The sequence below is a fragment of the Protopterus annectens genome, chromosome 1.part1 (genome assembly GCF_019279795.1).
Source record: "Protopterus annectens isolate FY-2018-M chromosome 1.part1, PAN1.0, whole genome shotgun sequence".
Classification (NCBI taxonomy): domain Eukaryota; kingdom Metazoa; phylum Chordata; order Ceratodontiformes; family Protopteridae; genus Protopterus; species Protopterus annectens.
Genome location: NC_056726.1, coordinates 311,229,622 through 311,254,080, shown reverse-complemented (window position 1 = coordinate 311,254,080; position 24,459 = coordinate 311,229,622). Strand labels below are relative to the sequence as shown.

At 43.5% G+C, this 24,459-nt stretch overlaps 1 protein-coding gene across 1 annotated transcript in view; it reads right to left on the bottom strand.

Annotated features, from left to right (window-relative positions):
- NARS1 (asparaginyl-tRNA synthetase 1) overlaps positions 1-24,459 on the bottom strand; it is a 963,811-nt gene that overhangs the window by 815,129 nt on the left and 124,223 nt on the right. Inside the window, exons 3-5 of the mRNA XM_044087034.1 lie at positions 21,153-21,218; positions 20,959-21,051; positions 20,761-20,850 (exon numbers count right to left, since the gene is read on the bottom strand). Of these exons, the coding sequence (XP_043942969.1) occupies positions 20,761-20,850; positions 20,959-21,051; positions 21,153-21,218 (249 nt within the window). The remainder of the gene's footprint in view (positions 1-20,760; positions 20,851-20,958; positions 21,052-21,152; positions 21,219-24,459) is intronic.

Sequence of the window (24,459 nt, the reverse complement as noted above, 5' to 3'; positions counted from 1 at the left end):
GACCCCAAAACGAGCATGAAAGGACCAGAGGTGGAGGTGTACCCATCTTCATTAAATCCAAATACACCTCCAGACTGGGGAAACGGTAGAACTCCCTTGAGCTACTTCAGGTCCAATTAACTAGAAGTAAAATACCCCTCCCATCACTGCTAGCCACAGGTCTCCTACCATGAACAAGGAGAAGCACACCGCCTACCTGGATTTGCTAGAGTTGCTCAGTATACAGCCAAACACCTTGGTCATGGGAGATTTCAACTATCCTTCCATCGATTGTTTTGCCCTCATGTAAGTTGCCCAATCACTACAAGGTTCCTGGACTTTGTTAATTCAAATGCCCTGGAGCAGATGGTCCGCACTCCCTCAAGGGGCTTAAATGTCCTGGACCTAGTGCTTCCCAACATGGGGGGGTCACTGCACTATCCCGTGTGTGTTGCCCTTCCTGTTAAGGTCAGACCATAAATCTGTCTCGCTTGAAATAAATATCAAATCTGACAACCCCGCAGGAGTAAAATAACACATTTCTCCAAAGCTAACTATTGCCTACTATGCAATGGGATAAAAATGTTTCAAAGCCCCTGTCAACATAGCCAATAATGACTCCTACACAGAGGAATACACAAATGCCCTACACAGCCACTTAAACAAATGCATTGACTCGGCTGTACCCAACAGGAATAAAACCATGCCTTTCCGAAAAAGAAAAAACAAGCCACCCTGGAGGAAACAGATATCCAAGAACAGGAGAGAACTTACTCAGAGGAAGATAACCCTCCAAAGCTAGAACAAGCAAATCAAATATCTTGTTAAGTCCTCTAAGGCTAGCTAGGAGTCTAAATTAGCATCCCTAGCTAAAGACAATCATAAGGTATTCTTTAGCTAGGTCTGAAAACTAAAAGAGAATGTCCAGATGTGTGCCGATCTTATAGTGAATGGTACCACTCACACTGAACCTGAGGAAACTGCCAACATGCTAGCCGACAGATTTGGTAATAACTTCACCTCCTATACAGAGTATCTGCAAAGAACATGTTATACAAGCACTCTCCAAGGCCAAAAACATTGCCTCTATGGGACCAGATAACATCCCAGGTTGCTTACTAAACAATATAAAACAAGACCTAGTAGAACCACTCTGCACTTTCTAGCCATAGCCAGAGAACTGGTTTTGTTCCAGTAGAGTGGAGAACAGCAACAGTAATCCCCTTGCACAAAGGGGGTTCATCAACTGACCCTGGGAACTATTGACTTATAAGCCTAACCAGCCTTATATGCAAGGCCATGGAAAGAATCATCATAGACCTTATCCACAAGGACATAACTAACCTTCAAACTCTTGACCCGACCTAGTATGGTTTTGTCAAGGGTAGATCTTGCTCATTAAACCTAGTGGACTTCTTTGAGAATGTCATCAAAGCCCTGGATGTGGGAAAAACAGTATATATGGCCTATCTTGATTTAGCCAAGGCCTTTGACACAATCCCCCATTCAAGTATCATAGAGAAACTCTCCCAATTGAGGATTAACCCACGCATTACTAGATGAGTATCAAACTGGCTCACTGACAGAACGCACACGGTCAAAGTTGAGGAGTCCACCTCCACCAGTAGACTAGTTATCGTGGGGTACCACAAGATCGGTGCTGGGCCCTCTATTGCTTGGAATCGGTTTCTCTGAAGTGCAGGCGAAGGTAGATGGTCTGTGCCTTACCCAGGTTTGCAGATAATTGTAAACTGGGTGCAATCAGAGCCACCAAGGACATTAACATATTACAAAAAGGGCAGTCACAGACAAATGATTGCTGCCAAATTCACAGGACTAAAACTTAACACAAAAAATGTCTCATCCCCTTTAGCAAAGAAGTAGCCCCTGATACTTATGATCTAGTTAGCACCTCTCTAAGCTCAAACTCATTGGTATGAGCCTTGGGAACATAGGCTGATAGCAATCTAAACTTCAATCACCACGTGTCTGTAATGGTAAGAAAAGCATTCTACATTGTGCTTCTCATAGATAAGGGCATTGCATCCAAGACTAGGGAGGTTATAGCTCCACTGTACTCGACCCTCGTCAGACCACTAAATGAGTACAATGCTCCTTTCTGTATGTACCTCACTAGACACCTGCAGCAACTGGAAAGACCACAGAGGTTTCTAACCAACAAAATCTAGGGCCTCGAAAACATGACAAATGGAAAGATTGAAAGCCCTGTCACTGTACTCTATCATACAGGCTCCTGAGAGATGACACCTGTGCCTGGACTACAGAAAAGCCTTGGACCCCACCCTAATGGAAATGCTGCACATCCTCAAATCAAATGGGACAAGAATAACTCACTCCAGGGCACACCTCTCAACTGTACCGATTTTCGCAGAATGTCCAGATTTAGGCCTCATAATTTTGGTCTGTTTTTCATAACACTGTGGTTCCCTGGCAAGTTAAGTGGTAAATAAAGACTGAAGTTCAAAAATAAAGGCAGACATTTAAGCTTCAGACTTCATATTCTTCACAAATGTCATGTTAATTGCAAAACCTGCTATTCTATCAACTTTCTAAGTTTGTAAGAGCAATATTTAAAAAGTGTCCCTATTTTTGAACCTTTGCCCCAGTTATTTATGCCTTTGTCCAGACTTCTTGCTCCAAGAGGTTGAGAAGTATACTTATACTCCAGGGATCTCAACCTAGCCTATGACATTAATAAAACATGCTGCAGAGGCAGTTACATCTCCCAGTGATTGCCATTCCTATGGAATAAGCCCCTACTCCATGTTAAGCAGAGCTCCTCAGTGACCCTATTTCAAGGGCAAACCAGACAACTGGATGGGTGACCATAACACCTATGTCCCTCATGGACAGGGGCAGTTGGTGCTGATCACAGAATTGTTCTGCTAACAACGACCATCTAACTAATGGTCAACAAGTGTACTCACACTGCTAGGCTTGTAAAGGCCCTAGGGCCACTAGACAAGAAATCTCTTACGAACCTAATTTGAATGAACATTTGTCAAAGGAAAACTTTTCATTACATTCAGTGTCCCCTTATTTATTTGCTTACACACAGATACAAAAAAAAAAAAAAAAAAATTATCAGATTTGGCCAAAGCCCTTAAATCCAGACAATGACATATGCAAAAGTAACAGAACATATCAACTCTACATAGATTATCTGCTCACTTTTACACCCCGTCCCCCACCTCAACAACTCAAGATTGCAGCCTATTAACATATATGTTTTTTGTCCAGCCTTTCTGCTCTTTTTACACTGTAATGCTTACATTTCTTAGAACTATAAAAGAAAAATATACATTTATGTACTTTAATACCTTTATATAATAAACTAATCTGATGTTGTTAATCTTGTTTCCATTCATCACTGATGGATTCGGTTCCGAGCCCTAGGAACCAAGTCGGCCTATTACCAAGCTTGTGCCAGCCAAACAAAACTCTCGAGCTAAGTCTCTACCCAGAATGACCTTCTCCGTTACCTCAGATCTCATTTGTGGCATTTCCATAAAGCCGCGTTTCAGCCGACCTCTCAGCTATGTGAAATCTTTTTTGATATTTGTGTAAAATTTTTGGATATCTTCATATTTTACTAAACCATTAGTATTGCTAGTGACGTTTCTTCTGTGTAGCCTTATTCTTTCAACTCTACCCGTTGTTACAGTTGGTAAACTTAAAGTACCATTGCTGGTATGGCCTTTTCCCTTACCCTTGTGGTATTTCTTCAATGCCATAGATGGTATTGTTTCTCTTGTTTAACCTGTTGGCTTTTATCTTTTTTTTATTCAGGCGTTTCCCTTTCTTCTCTTCATACAGTGTATTGTTATATTGCTGATTTTTTTGTGATTTCTTGAACGGAGTTGACTTCATTATAGTTGGATTATACAGCTGGCTGTGGTGTTTTTTACTACCAAGATGTAGGATATGAAGGGTACCTTAGGCTTTAAGCATAGTTCTTCTTGTAAAGGCAAGTTACCCAACAATGAACTGGCACCCCACCTAAGTACCATGTTCAATCATAGCCTCACCTCAGGCTTTTTGCCCACTGAATGGCACAGAGTGACGGTTATCCCACTCCACAAATGGGGAGCCACCACGGACACCGGGAACTACCACACCATTAGCCTGACGAGCCTGGTCTGCAAGGCTATGGAACTTAACAATGACATTGGTAATCTCAAAACTCTGGACCCCACCCAGTTCGGGTTTGTAAAAGGCAGATCATGTCTCCTAAACCTGATAGGCTGAACCACCTTACCCTGATCTATGGCTTTGGTGACACACAGTCTATCTAGATCTCACCAAGGCTTTCAACACCACCCCCCACTCTGAAATTATAGATAAACTCCATAAACTAGGTATAAATCCCTATGTTACAAGATGGGTTGCCAACTGGCTCAGTGACAGAACTCGCACTGTGAAAGTAGCAGACTCAAATCCAACTTCAGACCAGTGACAAGTGGAGTACCACAGGGTTCAGTCCTGGGTCCTCTCCTGTTTGGTATCTACTTCTATGAAGTACAGGCTAACACAGAAGGTCTTTGGCTAACGAAGTTCCCAAATGCCTGCAAACTAGGAGTAATAATCGAAACTCCTAACGATGTGGAAATCCTATAAAAGGGCCTCAGAGACAGATGCCTGGTGTCAAAGCCATGGCCTCAAGCTCAATGCCAAGAAGTGCATGGTCATCCCTTTTGGTAAAAACTCTGTACCCATGAACTACCACATAGGCAGTAGTCTACGTAATACCGAAAGTGTGATAAGAGACCTTGGGACACAGGTGGACAGTAGTCTCTCCTTTGATAATCACATCACCACAGTAGTCAGGAAATCCTTCTACGTGGCACACACCATCACAAAAAGGTTTCTCATCCAGAAAAAAAAAAAAGGTAATCGTTCCCCTCTACTCATCACTCATTAGACCCATCATAGAATACAGCGCCTCTTTTGGTATGTACCTCAAGACATCTACAACTGGAAAGGCCACAGAAATACCTCACAAAGAGGATTACCGGCCTCAAACAGATGCTCAAAAAACTCCAGCTTTACTCCGTCGCATATTGCCTACTCAGAGGCAATCTCTGCCTAACATACAAAGCTATGTCAAACCCAGAGCTGTTGGACATGCTCCACTTAAAGAAATCCCAATCCCTCCGAGCTAAACGCCCTAGGAACCTAAACCTTTTCACCACAATAAACAGAAAATGCTGGAGGGATTGATTCCTGTCCCACAGACTTCCCATACTCTGGCACAAACTACCAATCTATATCAAACAAAGATCCTCATTAGCACTCAAGAAAAACCTTGATGACTGGATGGGAGATGGGAAATTCAGCCAAGGGATCACTTCTGTGGCTCTGCTCAACAGGGGCACAGGAAAATAATTTTCTTGGGTGGCAAAAGCCAGGGTACCTTTTTGGCTAGGCTTATATAGGCCCTAGGGCCAATAGCCTAGTACCTACCTATGAACCTATAATTCTCATGATGACTGTGTAAACTGGGAGTGGTCCACCTTTCGGTGCAGCCTGCGTGTGATATTTGTCAGAGCTTCAGCCAAAGCACTCTTAATGAGCGCAAAAATAAACTCATTCTGCAGGGGTTACTCAAGTCTTCCTTCTCAGAGGGCATTTCTGCGATGGAGGTCTCAACCCCTCCTTCCAAGGACAAAAAGAGATCCCCTTCTGTTCCTTCTTCACCATCGGGTGATAAGAGCAAGCCTGGGAAATCTAAGGTCCTTAAGTTCTCGTCTGAGCATAAATCTGCCTCTTCGGCTCCGACCATCTCAAAACCTTCGATACAAATGCCTGTTTTGGCACCGGTCCTGCCTCCGGCACCAATCATAGACCTTACTACGCCTATTTCGACTTCGGCACCTGTAGCTACTTTGGCTCAGGGCACACCTTCGACTATGCCATCAGTTTCCATTTTAGAACCAATCGTTTCGGCTCCGAGTGCCACTTCAGCACAGAGTGTTGTACCAACCTCACTGGATCTGACCCCTTTGCTTCCAGGCTCGAAACTAGAGACTTCGATGCTGGCAGACCTTGCACCACAGGCCCGATACTCCCCCTCTGTAGACCCATTTCTGGGCCAAGCATATAGCCCATTCCTCCATCGTACTGTCTGTCTCTCCATGTGGAGTATCCACTAGATCCACCAAGTGCCTTTCAGAACACGACGTGGTGCATCTTGTAGACCAGCTGTTAGTAGCCAGGGGAGATTCCCTCACTTTCTAAGACCCATCCACATGCAGGACTTGGGTTGCCTTATCCACGGACTCCATCTTGCACTCCTCCTTCGACCATCTCTGTTCCAAAGCCTTCTGCTCAGACATCCTTCTCGGAACTCATCACCTCAGCGCCTATAGCGCCTCTCACTCGGCTCTGAGTTTGTCCCTTTGGTCTTCGGTTCCCATTGGACTGGTCCTTCCTCAATCTGGGGATTGGGGGACGGGCGCATCCACCCAGGGTACGGTGCTGACTCTCCTCGGTTCCTTCGTCGGCACCGATGGCTGTGTCCACGACGATCTTGCTTGAGGCTCCATCCGTGGAGGCGAGTCCATCGGAGCGGGGTGTGACCCCGGTCCCATGGTTGTCTTTCTCGGCTCCCATCCCTCTTCGGGTGGGCCTGCCTTCCGCGCAATGAAGAAGGCTCTTGCTTCTAGCAGCACTCCTTTGATGTAAGAACCCCAATTTTCACCCCCTGAACTACAGCTTGTCAGAGACCACCTCCCCGGGACACTGGGCAGAGAAGCCGCAAGACACTCCTGTTCAGGGTACCCACTCTTCAGAGTCCTCCTCAGAGACCCCCACTGAGGACTCCCTCGAAAGAAGTGCAAGAGGAAGCACGTGGACTCACCTGAGGAGTCCTTAATGGAAGACTCTGATTACAATGATGGTAAACGATCACATCCTGGAGATGTTAAAGCAGAGAGATGACTGGAAGCCCTCCAACCCTTCCATCTAAGGAGTCAGTGTTCCTGCAGAATTTTCGTGCTCGGCCTTCTACCTCTTGGGTGACCCCGCCTGCTGACGAGCTCATCATGCAGCACGCGAGGCAATCCCCAGAGACCAGACAAAATTCTTTCCCCTCCCGAGGAGAATCCGCATTGGTCCAAAGGGTTACCAGTTGATGCTATGGTGGTGGCCACGAAAAAGGACTTGGATGAGGAAAGTCCCGCTGTCCACCCGCCCAACAGGGAGTCCCGGGTGGTGGCCAGACTTGGGAAGTATGTTTTTGCATCAGGGACCTTCTGCTATACAATCCCTGAATTATTTGGCACATTTTACGAGGTTCCACAGGGACCTGATCGCTGAACTCTATGAGACGCGCGCAGGACAGTTGTCTGACGAGGTCAGGGACAAAGTGACCTCGCAGCTCGCAACCCTGGAATCAATATCCAACTTTTCCATGAGGTTGCTCTCACATGCGACCGAAGGGGCGGCTAGAACAGTGGGTTAGAGCATTATGTAACATCATGCCTGGATGCACATTTGTGACCTTGCAGATCCCTTCAAGTCTTCTTTTCTGAATGCTCCCATCAAAGCTTCATCCCTTTTTGGCACCAAAGCTAGTCAGGTGTGAACAAGATGGAAAAACCCTGTCTGCTGTAGGCCTATGGTTTTCCAACCCTCAACATACCACCTTCCAGGAATCAGAGGAGTGGGAAAATGTGGCATAAGAAATCTCAGGGTCCCTTCCGTGCCGCACGTGGTGATGATATTCTCAGACGCAGAGGGGGCAACAATTCTGGAAGACGTCCCTATAGAGGCACAGGGGGTCCTTGCAACCAAGACTCCAAGGAAGCCCTCTCTGGACAGCTTTATCAGTGCTCCTGAGGGGCAGCCCGATTGCTTACCTCTGGAAGCAGTCGGGGGTCATTTTTCTCTGCACCAAGCTGCCTGGCAATCCATCATCACCGATCGTTGGGTGCAGAACATTATCACCACAGGTTACACCATTCCCCTTTCTTGTCAGCAAAAATTTACAAGAAAACTTCCCCGACGTTACACCCAGTCAAAGGGAAGAAGCAGCTTCAGAGATTATAAAGCTGTCTCAAAAAAAAAAAAAAAGAGTCATCCAACCAGTCCCACCAGACCAGCGCAGATCCAGATTTTACTCTGGATCATTTTTAGTGACAAAAAGGACTTGGGACTGGAGACCCATTTTGGATCTCAGCAGTTTAAACAAGTTATCACCCAAACCAAATTCCGGATGGTCAAGGTTCAGTCCATCCTTCCCTTTTTAAGAGAAGGTGACTGGATGTGCTCTATACATCTCCGGGATGCATTATTACCACATCCAGATGGACAAATGCTCCAGGAGTCTGCTAGGAGCCAGTCATTGCCAATTCCGTGCCCTGCCGTTCAGTCCCTCTACAGCCCCCAGTGTGTTCACGAAATGCATGGCAGTGGTAACAGCTCACTTGAGACTAAAAGGATTCCAAGTGTTTCCACATTCAGATGACTGGCTCCTAACCGCCCCCACGAAGCATCTTCTGGTAACAGCGCTACACCATACTCTCTCTCTCTCTGGCAAAATTGTTGGGAATAACGATACACTGAGAGAAATCAAACCTCATCCCTACGCAACAAATAGAGTTCATTGGAGCAGTGTTCAATACTCAGTCCTGTCTGGTATCACTCCCATTTCACAGACTCATCGACTGAGGCTTCAACTCCGGGTGATTCCTTCTCAAACAGCCTCTGCAAGGGAAGTTCTTCAGGCCCTAGGTTCTATGGCTGCCTCAATTCCAATAGTGCCTCTAGCAAAGCTACATATGCGGATTCTGCAATGGCTCCTTCTGTGTCAGTGGTTCCCAAACCATCATCCCCTGGATTACAAGATTCGAATAACCAACTCCTGCAAACAGGACCTGCTTTGGTGGATGAGGCCAGACATAGATCTTGGGAGCCGCCCATTTCAACTTTCCCAGCCCACAGCCATTGTGACCGCGGATGCTTCCCTGATCAGGTGGGGGGGGGGGGTCATTTCCAGGGAAAGACTGTCCAAGGCACATGGTCCACCTAAGAGGCCCACTTGCATATCAATGTTCTGGAATGGAGAGCTGTGCCGTTAGCGCTGCAGGCCTTCTATTCGGCTCTCCCTTCTGGGACAATTGCAATTCAGACAATATGTCAGTGGTCTGGTACATCAACAAGCAAGAAGGAACCAAATCCTACCCCCTATGTCAAGAAGCTATGAGAATTTGGCAGTGGGAGATCACTTCCAACCACTTTCTGATAGCAACGCATATCCCGGGGAGCTCCAACGTGATTGCAGACAAACTGAGCAGATGCATCCTCATGCCCCACGAGTGGTTCCTCAACACCGAGGTGGCATCTGTAATCTTCAGCCACTGGAGCCAGCCTTGTTGTAAACTTTTCGCATCCCCATCAAACACGAAGTGCACCAGCTACTTCACCCTACTTCCCCCAAAGGGGGAGTCACAGAGGGACGCTCGAATCCACGATTGGCCCACGGGACTTTACGTCTATCCTCCCAATCCTCTGATCCCACAATTTCTAAAAAAAAGCTCTTTGGTTGAGATGCAAGGTGATCCTCATAGCCCCATTCTGGCCTTGACAAGTTTGGTCCCCCTTTCTTCGGCCTCACCTAGTATATCCGCCGTGGATTCTGGACCCTCTACCAGATCTGATTACTCACACCCAAGGGTTGAGCCACCTGAACCTGTCCAGTCTCTGGCTGACAGATTGGTTTCTCCACTTCCACTCGTCGCCAGGCAAGCTAATCTCTCCTCCCCTGTTCGAGACATCATTCTGGCCTTTCTCAAGCCATCCACCAGAAGAATATATCAGGATAAATGGAAAAGGTTCTCCATCTGGTCCAAGGATAACATGCTAGACCTGTACTCTGCTCCAGTTACTGCAGTACTTCAATACTTGGCTAGATAATGAAGCCTCTGCCTCTACAGTACGAGTACATCTAGCGTCAATTTCCACAATGGTATAGATGGCACTCCTATCTCTTTATGCCTCTGCAAGGCTTTCCTTAAGGGGACCTCTCATCTCAGACCTCCTCTCATACAGCCCATGGAACAGTGGAACCTAACTTTGATCTAAAGTTTTTCTCTTGGAAATCTTTGTTTCTGGTAGCCATTACCTCTGCCAGAAGATTCTCGGAGCTGCAGGCATTGTTTATCAAGAAGCCCTATCTGGTCTTTCATAAAGACAAAGTGTCACTTCGGATGAACCCATCCTTTCTTTCCAAAGTTGTTTCTGAATTCTCTATCAACCAGTCCATTGATCTGCCAGTACTTTCTCTGAATTTTGCCAACAGAGGAGAGTATTGCTTTCACTCCTTAGACGTACTCCTTAGATGTACATAGACAATTGAGATTTTACCTAGACAGGACCAAACCTATCCATAAATCTGAACAGCATTTCATTTCCTTTTCGGGACACAAAATGGGAGAGGCCGTTTCCAAGGTTACTTTATCAAGATGGCTAAGGGACTGCATACGTTTCACCTATTCCCTCCATAATGAATCCATGCCAAAAGTTAAAGCCCACTCCACTAGATCTATGGTAGCTTCTATAGCATTCCATTCCACGGCATCCATGGATGACATCTGTGCAGCAACTACTTGGACTAAGCCTCATACCTTTATCAATTACAAATTGGACCTAGTCCCCAGAGGGAGAGCTGCCTTCAGCTAAATGGTACTCAGGAATGTTCTTCCATAAGGGCCGCCCATGGACCTCAAGGTAGCTTGGGATTCTGTCCCATCAGTGATGAATGGAAAGAAGATTAACAACATCAGATAAAGAAGTTATGTCTTACCATAACGTTCCATTTGTGTTGTTCATCTTCTTTCATTCATCACTTCCCACCCTCCTTCCCCCTCCAAAGGCTCCTGGGGGATGCTTTGGGTCTAAGTGGTGCCCTAGGGTACTTGCGTAGAAGTAGCCTTGGCTTTACTTTCTTTTCTTAGCAAACTCGATCTGAGGTAACAGGGAGAAGGGCATTCTGGGTAGAGACTTAGCTCGAGAGTTTTTTTGGCTGGCGCAAGCTTGGTAATAGGCCGACTCGGTTCCGAGGGCTTGGAACCCAACCCATCAGTGATGAATGGAAGAAGATGAACAACACAGATGGAACGTTATGGTAGGACATAACTTCTTTTTTTCAGTGATTGTAATATGCAATTTGCATCAGGAAATGCCCCATATAAATACTGTTAAGAGCAAAAATTGTTTTAGTCATTTTTCTTCATTTTCCCTCCTTTCCTTCAGTGTTCTTCCAGACTTATGACATGAAGTGGGGCATATAATTCTCAGTCTCTCACATGTTTAACAAAATCAACACAAGTCCAATCTTTCTACTTTTTCTTGTAAAACCAAAATTTCACAAAATATGAATAATGCTTTACCAGTCTCACATTCAGAATATCTTTTTCCTGTAGGATCCAGATATCATCCATGGATGCCAAAGTGGTTAGAAAATCCTTCTACGTGGCTCACCTAATCACAAAAGGGTTTGCATCCAGATCAAAAGAAGTCATTGTGCCCCTCTACTCATCACTCATCAGACCCATCTTGAGTACAACGCCCCATTTGGGATGTAAGTTACAAAACACCTGCAACAGCTGGAAAGACCACAGAAATACCTCACCAAGAGGATCAATGGCCTCAAACAGATGCCCTATGCAGCTCAACTGAAGAAATTCCAGTTGTACTCGGTTGCATACCACCTACTCAGAGGTGATCTCTGTCTGACATACAAGGCCATGTCCAACCCAGAATTGATGGACATGCTCCACCTAAAGAAAACTTTATCCACTCGCACCACACGCTCTAGAGATCTAAACCTCACCACAACAATAAATAGAACATGCTGGAGGGATAGATTCCTGTCCCAGAGACTTCCCATGCTTTGGAACAAGATCCCAATCTACATTAGGCAGAGCTCCTTGCTAACACTCTTCAAATAAAACCTTGACGAGTGGATGGGAAACTAAGTTTACCTCAGGGATCACTTCAGTGGCTCTGCTGGACAGAGGCACAGAGAATTATCTAAGGGGATGGCAAAAGCCAACACATTCTGGCTAGACTTATAAATGCCTTCGGGCAGATAGTCTAGTACCTATGAACTTATTTATTCACTAATTTCAGTGTTGCTAGTCGTCTTCTTGTTCATCTCCATCCCCCAATCCCTGGACTCCAGTTTAAGTACATCTCCATCTTCCAATATCAGACTCCAGTTCAAGGCGAAGGTACTCTGTATTCTTCTAGTCAGCTCCTGTAAGACGTTTCTGTCTTTCAAGCATTTTCCTTTGGAAAACTGGAAAAGATTTCACTGGCAAAGTCTCTCTAGAAGCTTTATCATCAGGAGAAGGAGGAGCAATCTCTCCTTCTGTTTGATGGCTCACTTTTTGCTGGACAAATTTTTATTTCCTCCTTAGCCTGTTCTTCATCAAAAAGGACATTGATCCTACAGGAAAAAGATATTCTGAAGACAGCTTGGTACAGCAGCTTGAATCTCATACCTGCCTCTGGGCATTCCCCGAATGCTGGACTAAATGTGTTTCTCTTCTGCCTGGTGTACAGTAAATACTTTCTACAAATACTCTACTGTCTCCAGTTTTTAATACTTTGCCCTTTTGCCAAGGTTTTGTCAGGATCAATTCTTTCTGCTGGTATGACTGCATGTTTAATAATACAGGTCTTGCCTCCTTTCTCATGGCCAGGTTTGGAGCATACACATAATGCGCCCTTTCAAATAAAAAAATTTGGTTTGGAATGTCAGTTCAGTTGCTTATTTGTGCTTTCATAAAAATAATGGTGTTTGTTCCTTCCAGTTTCTCTGGTACAGTAGAAAATAAAGAAGTTAGATATTCGCCATAACATTCTGTCTGTACTGTTCATTTTCACTCTTCCTCAAATGTTGGGTTCAGATACAAACCTTGGATCTGACTCTGCCATTACTAAAGCTTGTGGTAACCAAAGAGCTGTAGAGCTTCTCCCTTACCCATAATGTGCCAACCCTAACATACCTCAGATATTGTTTCCCGATTTACATAAGTAATACCAGTTAATGTATATGCATGTGTATAAATATGTACAGGTATAAATCCTACAGAAGGAACAATATCTGGAGCTCAACATTACAATATCTCATTCTTCCAGAAGTCTGTTGTGAAAAGGGTTGGTGGGCGGGAAGTTGAAGAAGAATGAAAATGGACAACACAGATAGAACTTTATGGTGAATACATAACTTCTTTATCCGATGTGGTGAATTTTCACTCTATCCTCAATTATTGGGACAGAGTTCCCAGCTACATAAAATCCAGGGTAGACTCTAAGGATATTCCTGAGCACAGTTGAGCCAAAGGCTGCTTTACTCCTTGAGACCGGATCCAGTTTGTAATGTGTGATAAAGGTATGACGACTGGCCCAGGTTGCAGCTGTACATGTGTTTGTCCATGGAAGCCCTGGATAGAAACACTGAAGAAGTTGCCATGGACCTAGCTGAATGGGCTCTTAACAGGTTTAGGTAAGGTTAGACCCAACTTGTTACAGATGAAAAGAAATGCAATCTGTCAGCCATATGGCTAGAGTTACTTTTGTAACTGGTTTGCCCAATTTCAGATCTGCAAAGGAGATGAATAATTGATCTGTCTTCCAGATTTCTTTTATCCTATGCAAGTAAAACCGTAATGGTCTTGTGAACATCCAATAAATGCAACATATATTCACCTTTGCTTACAAATTTAGGAAAGAATACAGACCAATTATTGGCTGGATTGATACTGGATTCTGACACCACCTTGGGAAGGAAAGACACAAGTAATGTAAATCTATCCTTATGAAAGATCAAGTAGGGAGGTTTGAATGACAATGCTTGAAGTTCTGAAAATCTTCTGGCAGAGCTAAAGGCCACTAGGAAGATAGTTTTCCAGGTCAGGAACTTAAGATTGCACTTGGCTGCTGATTCAAAGGGGGAATGAATTAAGGCCTGCAGAACCAAGTTCAAATCCCATGGTGGAGTAGGGGCTCTCAATAAGAGAGTGCTCTCAGGAATGCTTTACAAAGTTTACAGGTGGCCACAGAAGAATTTTCAAACCCAATATGAAAATTAGATACTGCTACTAACTGAACCTTAATGGCAGAGGAGCTAGCCCCCTCATTAAAGATTAATGCCAAAAATTCAAGTATGCCATGCACTGGAGCTGAAAAGGGATCGATACGTTTTTGTTGTGCCTAGCAAATTAACTTTTTCCACTTACTTGTATAAAGCTTAGGGAAGATAAAAGAATATGATGGAGAAGAGAGCATAGGCTGTCTGGCTATTAACGGAATTGGGGAAACTGCGCTTTTAGCTTGAAGTCTGAGATATCCAAATGAACCATATCTGTCGGATGCGACAGGATGTCTGGAATCGGATCCAGAATCCAAGGTTGGCAAAGTACAGGAGGTCATAGGAAGGGGAACCAAATCTGAGGAGGCCAGTAAGGTCCAATGAGGATGACTTTGCTCTTTAATCTGGTAGCTTTCTGCAGAAATTTCAGAAACAAGGGAAATGATGGCAAGTATCAAGTAGACTGGGGGGCCATTCATGAAGTAGAGCATCCCACGAAGATTCCTTCTGAGGGAGGATTAGGGCAAAGTAGCTGCTGCATTTGTTGTTTAGGGGAGAAGCAAAAAGATCGCAGCAAGGCTGGCCCCATTGACAGAAAATCATTTCTGTCACTTTCAGGTTCAGAGACCACTTGTGAGGTAGAAGAATGCACCTGTTCAATTCGTCTGCTATCACATGGATTTCACTGCAAAGTGCATTTCTATGAGACAGCGGTTGGATGAGATTGCCTACTGCCACACTCTGAGTGCTTCTTGACACAAGGGGCAAGAACTGGTCTCCTTGTTTGTTGATGTACCAAACTACTGACCTATTGTTTGTTTGGGTTGCAACTGCCCCTAAAGGGAGAGCGTCCTGGAAGGCCTGCTCTCATCCCTAGGACACTGATATGCAAATTGACTTCTTCGGAGGACTAAGTCCCTTGGACTGTTTTCTTCCAGGATGTGCCTCCCCTAATCTGGGAAGCATCCGTGATCACTATAGCCTTGGGCCAAGAGAGGATGAAAGGAAGGCCTTTAAAGAACCTAATCTGATCTAATCCACTACCAAAGGTATCTTTTGCATATCTGAGAGATTCTTAATTGTGCTTTCTTGCGTGGATAAAGACTTTATCAATGTTACCAGCATCCATTGAAGAATTCTCATATGAATTCTTCCCAACGGAACTAAGATTATATCAGCTGACACCGATCCCAAGGCCGGGAAGGATCAACCAGGCTGAAATTTTGGTACTGTGAATTATCTTCCTGATCCAGAATCTGATAAGTCTGTACCTTTTGAGAGAGGAAGAGAAGCTGGCACTGAAATTGTGTTAAAGACTGTTCTTATGTATTCTAAGGTTTGAGTTGCTTGTAACTGAGACTTCTCGTAATTTATGGTTATACCCAGATGAGAACAAATCTGAAGTATGTGATCCCTTGCTCTTGTTAGTAGATGCCTGGTTGGGGTGGTAATGAGCCAGTCATCTAGATATGGAAACACACAGAATCCCTGCAGTCTCAAGTGAGCTGCTACCACTGCCATGTGTTTGGTAATTACCCTGGAAGCTGCAGTGAGGCCAAAGGGTAGCGTTCTGAACTGATAATGACTGGCTCCCAGACGGAAGCATAAATACCTTCTGCATTGTCTGTTCATATTTATATGATAGTATACATCCTGAAGGTCGAGCACATCTAGTTGTTCTGCCTAAGGAGGATAAAATGGACAACAGTGACCATCTGAAACTTTGTATGTCAAACAGACTTTTTTAAAGTGCTGAAATCCAAAATTGGTCTCCAGTCCTGTTTTCTTTGGCACTAAAAAGAATCTCGAGTAAGTTCCAGATTCTATCTGGTCTGGACTCTTTTCCTAGCAGCTTTTGTATTTTGAGTGCTGCTTCTTTCCTTTGACTGGGTGGAACATCGGGAATGTTGCATACGGATTGGGGGTAGAAAAGAAAAGGGAATTACATAGCCTCTGGAAAAAAATCTTTTGCATCCAAGTATCTCTTGTTATATTTAGTCAGGCTCTCTGGTGCAGGGATAACAGACCCCCCCCGAAAGTCTCCACGGGGGGAAAATTGGGCCTCCTTTCAGCAGCACTGATAAGGTCCATCAGAGAAAGAATCTCTGGACCCTTGGTTTTGCAGGCCTCCTCTGCTGAGAGGATACAGTCATCCATTAGAGTTGCCCCCTCTGTCCCTAGGGGGAGCTTTTTTCACATGCTGGAAAGGAGCCTGGGATTTCTTGAACCACGTTTTCAAACCACTTGCCGATTCCTATAAAAGGATCTTTGAGGGATTGAAAAATGTATGCCCACCGCACAGAGGGTTTTTTCCATCTTTCTCACACTTGGATAACTGTTCCCTATTAGAAGACTGAAGACGCATTCTTTCAAATGCGTCTTGGTCGAACTGAAAAGCCTGAAACGGCAAAATATCGAAGCGGCTTTTACGCAAATTCTTTCCCTGGGAAAGAATTTGCTTGGCTGCTTCGTTACTTTGCCATTTTCGGCACTGTAGTGCAGTCTCAGAGTTTGGTATATTTAAGTAGGGGGTGAAACCCCCCTCTTAATGTAATGTTTAAAGTGTATTTTTTGTATTTTTTTTTTTGGAACAGCGATTTTTTTTCCCCTAGGAGAAAGTAAAAAAAAAAAAAAAAATCGCTGTTCTGACCGTTCGAAATTGTAAGCTTTTGCTTACATAGGGTCGATTAATCACCGCTCACTTTTTTAAGCGTTCGGTGATCTAATATAGACCCTTGGATAATGTGTCCTTTTCTTTTGGGTCAAACAATAAGCTTCCGTCAAAAGATGCACTGACAAATGAGAGGACTTGAAAGGTTCAGCAAAATCACACAAGCACAACCAGGCAAGCCTCCTAATGGATGTGCCCGAACCCACTGCTGTTTCGATGCCCTCAACTACATGTGAAATGAGCCTCATGGATGAAATCGAAATAGAATGGAGAGTAGCCAACTGACAGGCCACATACAATTCAGCCTCAGCAGTAATGGTCCCTGAAAAGGATTTTGAAACCTCCTTTATCAAATCCCTTTGCAACTTAGCAAAATGTGCCAAATATTTCGGCAACCTGACAGCAAGGGCGCACAGGTCTCTGAATCATAGACATGCTTCCCAAACCTGTCCACATCGCCCTTGACTCCCTGTTAGGGAGATGAACAGAGGAACTTTTTTCACAAAGTTCCTTTCTGGTGGCCGCCGCCACGACCACGGCATCCACGGGCACCCCCTCAATTCAAAATTCTTTCTCGACAGGAGTAGCCAGAGTCCGATCTGGCCTCTTTAGGGATTGGCTCAACTGAGTCAGGCTCCTTCCCTGCCTGCAGAGATCAAAACAATGAGCTCACTGGGAGATGAAGAAACCCAGGAGGTAGATGTGCCAGCTCCAAAGGCCTTGAGAAATACCTATTCCTCCAGCGAAAGGTTGCTGGAGGTCCAACCACCTCTCTGCTTTAGGATCTCAAGGAAGTCTCCAAATGAGGCGTCTCCCAGAGGTGATCATGGGGACCCTTCTCCCTCATGGAAATCAGTATCCTCAGTGACTGACTAGTGGAGAGTCCAAGTGCCTCCTCTTGCACTTTCTCTTCCTAAGAACTTCCTTGGTGGAATGCTCTGGTGAAGTGTCAGATGACATTGTGAAACACTGCTGGATAGTCAGCGGGTCTCAAGCTGGCTGTCCCCGAGGTGTAGAATGATGTGGCTCCAAGCACAGAAACATCTGGGAACTTGACTGGAGATCTGAGGGGGTTGGATCCATCTTTCCTGTCAGAACAGAAAATACTCTCTTCTCTCTGGAGCGGTCTGCCTTCAAGGTAGTGAATACCTTAGCTCCGAGAAGGCAGGCTTCTGGACTGCTGTCTCCCTCCACCCTGAAGGCGATCTCCCAGAGGAGGAAGTCAGAGCCAAGCTAACCAGTGCTGAAGCACCAAGGCACATAGACTGCTTCAAAACTCTCGGAGATGGTTCCAATGCCTCAGACCTAACAAGGAAGCTTTGGCTCCAGGAGTCACCTGGAGCTGAAGATGTTGGAGACTGTGCACTCAGAGTTAGCTTTGGATCGGAAGATGAAGTTATCTTCAAGATCCAAGCCAGACGGAGCCGGAAGGTTCGGCTCTAGTGACTCTGAAGCAACCAGAGGGTTCAGAGAATGAGCAAGAAGTGGTGGTGTGATAGATGGATGGGCCTCCTGACCTGAGGGGGTAGAAGCTGGTAAAACGTACGAGCTGGTAAAAACACCCATCTGAATCTGCGCCAAGAGAAACTTCCTCATTATTCTGTCCACATCTTCCTCAGTCAAACTTCTGGAGGAATGAGTGAAAGCAAGAGAAGGTGACTTGGATCAGAGCCTTTCCAAAAATGGGGAGGGAACCCTGGAAGGCACTGGATCATATGAAAGGGAACACCTGGTCCTAGGAACAATTATCAGATCTGAGGTAGTTGGATCTGTGGGTTTTTTTATCGAATCCGAGGACATAGAATCTACTAAATTTTTTCTTCTGTGGATCCAAAGGGGAGGAATTTTGAGAAACTTTGGGATCCGACCTTGATCTCTTCCTCGATGACTGCAAAGATGGAGTTGAGGAAGTAAAAGGCTTAACTAAATCTCCCAAGTACTCTTTAGCTTAATTTTGGAGGACTCAGCCCCAGAGATATCTTCACCAAATATAGATGGCAATAAATCTTTACGAAGGAGTATTTTTTCTATCCACAAGAACCCTGGGATTGAAATTCTTACATATAGAACAATCCTCCTATAGATACGAGGGCCCAAAAAGTATATGCAAAGAGTACGAGTGTCTGAAAGAGGCAATTTGTGCCTAAATTTCAGACACTTTTTTAAACCAGAAGATCCTTTTCTCAGACATGCCGATGACTGAAAGGAAATGGCAGTAAAGAAAAGTTTTTTTCTTCTTCTAAGTGTTAAAGAAAAAATGAAAGTAACAATGGTGATAAAAGCTCCACTAGCGTGCAAGAAAGACAGTACAAAATGGATTACCAACAATGGATGCAAGAATTACAACACAGTGTAAGGAGAATAAGGAAATGATATATTGATACAAGAGGTATGAGAGATTTAAGAGAAAAAAAAAAAACTACATTTATCTTAATAACAGAAACTTAACAGCTGAGGATACTCGCATCTTTTCACGACAAGCGGCAAACGAGATCAAAGGCATGCTAGAGGTTGAAGGATTATGGGCAAGGGAGAAGCTCTAAAGCTTTTTGGTTACCACGCTTTTTGGTAACGGCAGAATTGGATCTGAAAATCGACATCACATCTCACTTTTTTTTGCAACAATTCTTCCTGAGCAACCTCATACTCAGCCAACATTGTTTTCATTTCAACCACCGATTTTTGCAGTTTTATCAGTTCAGCTGACCCCATGTGCAAACTCTGGAATAAAAGGGGTTAAGTATGGGTTTCTACAGTGTCTGAAAATTTGAATGGCTTACAAATAAAACAGATTACCTGTCTTTCCGTGCTTTCCCCCTCTCTCAGGACCATGAGCGGTTTCCTTCGTTAACCATGGGTCTGGGTTTGTGTGAATTGGTGCATGGAGATTCAGTATATTAAGAAATGCTGTGTTGAACTTGGATATTGTTTCAGGGCATAGTCTCTTTTGAGATTACCAGTTAGTGCCTTAGGCTATTGCTATAAGCTTTTTAGTTGAATTTTGTGAGACTGCCTTGTTAGTAGAGAACTTCATTTTCTTTTATTACTAAGCTGTCTTAAAGCAAACGTGGGGAGATTGTCAAATATCAGGTAAACATCTAAAGGAGCTTACAGTTTGTGAGTTGGAGGTTTTATCTAAAGGAGCTTACAGTTTGTGAGTTGGAGGTTTTAGTTTGTGAGTTGGAGGTAAGAAACCAGTCAAGTATGGACTGTATCTGTAGTTTTAATTAATCTTGTAGTTCTATTGATAAGCCGGATGAAGTTACAGAGACTAATTTTGCAGTTTGGGTGGCTGTATTGGTGAGCGGCCAATCTATGTAAAGATCACCAACTACTATGGTTTCAAGATGCAGGTTATGAAATATCCAACATATTTTCAACTGCACTGGTATTACTTCCTGGTGGTATAAACAACGCTGCAATGCATATACTTTTATAATTATTAATTTTTAGTACTGAGGTGAGAAAGTTCTGTGTTAAAATTGTGGCTGATCGTGGCTATATCGAGGGTGTGGGGTTATGTCTAAAGCACTATTGAAAATTACGGCAACACAACAAAATACAAAGAAAAAAAAATTAAGACAAATTACAAAGAAAAAAATGGAATAAATCTAGAGAGCTCCTACAAACTACCCCACTCAGCACACAAATGTTTAGGAAATACTACCACTTCTATTTTAACAACAAAAGATACATTTTTTATTATATCTACATATACATGTATACACACACACACACACACACACACACACACACACACACACACACACACACACACACACACACAAAGGTATTTACACATTCTTGCAACTATATCTGTACAGCATGAATAAAAAATAATTCTGTATGGATATACTTCAAAATTGCCCAACAACTACTGGAAATTAATGCTACAGAATTGAAACTGCACTTGGTATGCAAATCTTCTTTATCAAGAGGGTAATATAGCAGCTTAGAAAAATAAGCATATTAAAAAAACAATTTCAAATACCTTTTTAGGCTCCGGTAGGCTTGGGTCATTTTTAATGACCATCTTCTTAGCTTCTTCAAGGTTCTTTTCTCTACGCAGCTGATCTTCAATCTAATAAAATGTTTTACAGACTTTACAATTCTTTTTTTTTAATCTTGGTAGTACTAAAAAAAATTAAAAAATTAAAAAAAAAAAGAGAAAATAAAAATCAGCACTTACCTCCTTCTCTAACTTTGCTTCATTCTTCATGTTTTCTCTAATCCAGATTTTTTTGACATTTTTTAGCTGTGACTTAGATATAACATCCCAGCGCTAAACAAACAGAAATAGTACATTTTGTTGATTTTTTTTTATTTACTCTACAGAAATGCTACTTTAACTTGTTCGTACATGTATCCATTTCTAAACAATACCTCATTTTCTTTCTGTGAGTCCACATAAAAATTAGGAAACGGTTCTGCACCTACAGCTTTCATAGCCTGAAGGAAAAAACAGAGCAAGCTTACTAAAATTACTAGAATTTTCAGTTAATTACAACTTGTACTACTAGCATTCTTTAATTATTTTTAAATATTAAAGAATAGTCATACCAATGTTACTAATACAATCTGACCTCTCATATATGTATATTTAGACTATACCATTAATTTTGTCTACTGTCACATCGAGAGAGGAAACAGCATTTGGCTAGCTGCTCAACTGAGATTTGTTTTAGCAAAATCAAACTAGAAAAAACAGATTAAATGAACTGGCACTTGCAAGTTATTAGAACTATGAAAGTTAAAACTTGCCAAGAGATTCTGCGACCACAGATTTAGCTACATTACTTAAACAGATGCCACACGCAGGATTTTACTTCTATACAAGTAAACAAATAAATACACAAAAACAGCAAATGCCAGTTCTCTGAATCAGGTTTATACAACTGGGTTTCACTGAAACAAGAGCATCACATAACCCATAAAAGATGCTAAATAACATCCTGCAAACAACTCCACCATAATGTGAGCACCACCAGAAGACTAAGGACGAACATTTATGAATGCAGCTAAGTGAATAGAAAAGCACGAGGTAATGCAAAGGAATTCCGGACTATTTAAAATGAAGGTTGTTCTTCCAACAGACAAAACAGTATGGAAATTAAAACAATTGCTCAAAGCCTCTTTCAGCAAACACAAATTAAAGCTTTTTCTGCACCCCCTCCATAACCGGCGTTAAGCACCAGCTGAACCCACGGCTGGGGGGAGCCCCCGATTATCTCCCTGTGTATGAGGGCCCCCACATGAAGCAGCCTAGGGTTTCTCCATCTCTTCCTCTTCTTGTTCGGTGCCTCGGTCATTTGGCCATATAGCATTGTCGTGAGATTCCAGTTTTTTTTTTTTTTTTTCTGAAAGAACTTGGTTCCTTGCCTGCAGCAGCCAATCAGGTCCCTTGCTTTACTTGTAAGCTGCACTAAATCAGGTCCACTTCAGTGAAGCAAGGGACCTGACTGGCTGCAGCAGTCAAACATGCAAGTTCTAGTTTCCTGATTGGCTTTTGTAATCTATGGTCCGTTGGGTCAGTTCTGTGGATTTTCGGCACTGCCCAGGTTTAAAAAAGTAGAGATTTTTGCTTCATATTTTTGGTTTGTTCTTCAAAATTTGTGGTTTTCTTATAAATCAGTGAATATTGAAGTCACTAAATAACGGCAGACATTTAAGTTTCAGACGTACAGGGTTGACAGCTTTTCAAATGCATAAAGTGGGACTTTTTTTTTTTTTTTTTTAAGAAAGGAGAGATTGTGCAGAAAAAAAAAACATACTCACAGCCAATACAAAAGGCAGAAGTTATTTTTTTTTTTGCCAAAACAAGCTTCTTGCAGCATTTGAGTTGCTTATACTATTTTGTATAACACTAAGGTGTTTCAGATATAAAATAAAGTACAGTTTTGTACCTACCATAAATGTAGATGTCCGATAGGTATGCATCTGCAGTCATCACATATGGGTTGTCCTGCCTCAGGCAGCCCTTCGGTCGGCCGGATTCCAAAGTCTTGGTCCGGCGTCGGCTGATGTCGCCCTTTCCCCGACGTCAGAGCGCCTGGGGTATAAAAGCGTCAGCAACCGCCATCTTCCTCAGTGTTTCTTGCCCCAGATGCCAGGTGCCCTCAAAGGAAGGCTAAATTTGGAGAAATGCAATAAAGTCCAAACACGCATATATATATATATATATATATATATATATATATATATATATATATATATATATATATATAAAACAAATACACCATAATAGATAACCCCAGCTAGCTATGAGAGGGAAAAGTACCCAATAAATACCAAAGAGGGGAAGGAGGGAGGGTTAACCCTGACTGCAGATGCATACCTATCGGACATCTACATTTATGGTAGGTACAAAACTGTACTATGTCCTTCAAGGATGCATCTGCAGTCATCACATATGGGTAGAATACCATAGCCAATCTGTGGGTGGAGGATCTATGTAAAGGATGGTGTAGCTAAAATGCCCTGCAGAACTGCCGTAGCAAAGCCTGCTCTGGATCTGGAATATAAAGGTAAATTGTAATGCTTGGAAAATGTATGCACGGAGCTCCATGTAGCAGCTTCTAAAATGTCCTTGGTAGCCACCCCTCTTAAGAAGGCTGTGGAGGTGGAGGTGGAGGTGGCTGTGGCTCTGGTGGAGTGAGGTCTAATGTTAGCTGGCACAGTTTTTCCATGAAAGGAATAACAAAAACGAATGCAATTCCCTATCCATTTTGAAACTGTCTGTTTGGAAATTGCTTTTCCTTGTGCACCAGCAGCATATGCTACCAACAACTGGTCAGTTTTTCTGTAGCTTTTAGTTCTGTCCAAGTAGTAGCGCAACTGTCTGTGTATGTCCAGGGTGTGCAGAAGTTTCTCCCCTTCGTTTTGTGGATTTGGAAAGAAGGTAGGCAGGTGAATAGCTTGGTTTAATGAGACCCTGGATACCACCTTTGGCATAAATGAAGGATTGGTTCTCAATGAGACTCTGTCCTGATGAAAAATAAGAAATGGCTGTACTGCCATGAGGGCCTGCAACTCAGATACTCTTCTTGCTGAGGTTATGGCCAGAAGGAAGGCAGTCTTCCAAGACAGGAACTGTAGTTCTGCAGATGCTGCTGGCTCAAAGGGAGGCAGAGTTAGTTTTTCCAACACGAAGTTAAGGTCCCAAGTAGGCACTGGAGGTTTCCTTGGAGGATTGATGTTTTTAATTCCTCTTAGAAACTGCCTTAGGAGAGGATGAGAAAAGACAGGTGGATCAGTATTGTACTCTGCTGAAATTGCTGAAGCATGAATTTTAATGGAAGAGTAAGACAGGCCATTGTGGAGCATTTCTGCCAAGTATTCCAGGATATGTGCCATGTTCATCACTGTCGCATCTAGGCCCTTTTTGGTGCTCCAAGTGTGAAATCTTTTCCATTTTGCTGAATATGCCTTTCTTGTGGAAGGCCGGCGAGCTTCCATGATGATATCCTTCACTCTCTTGGATAGCTTATCCTGAGGAGGAGTCAAGGTATTTTCCAGGCTGTTAGTTGCAAGGTTTTCAGGTTGGAATGGAGAGTTTTGTAATTGTGCTGTGCCAGGAGAAGTGGCCATTGAGGAAGAGGCCATGGTTTCGTGCGTGACATGCTCTTTAACAGTGGGTACCCAGTGCTGTCTTGGCCAGTCCGGAGCTATCAGAATCACTTTTGGCTGCTCT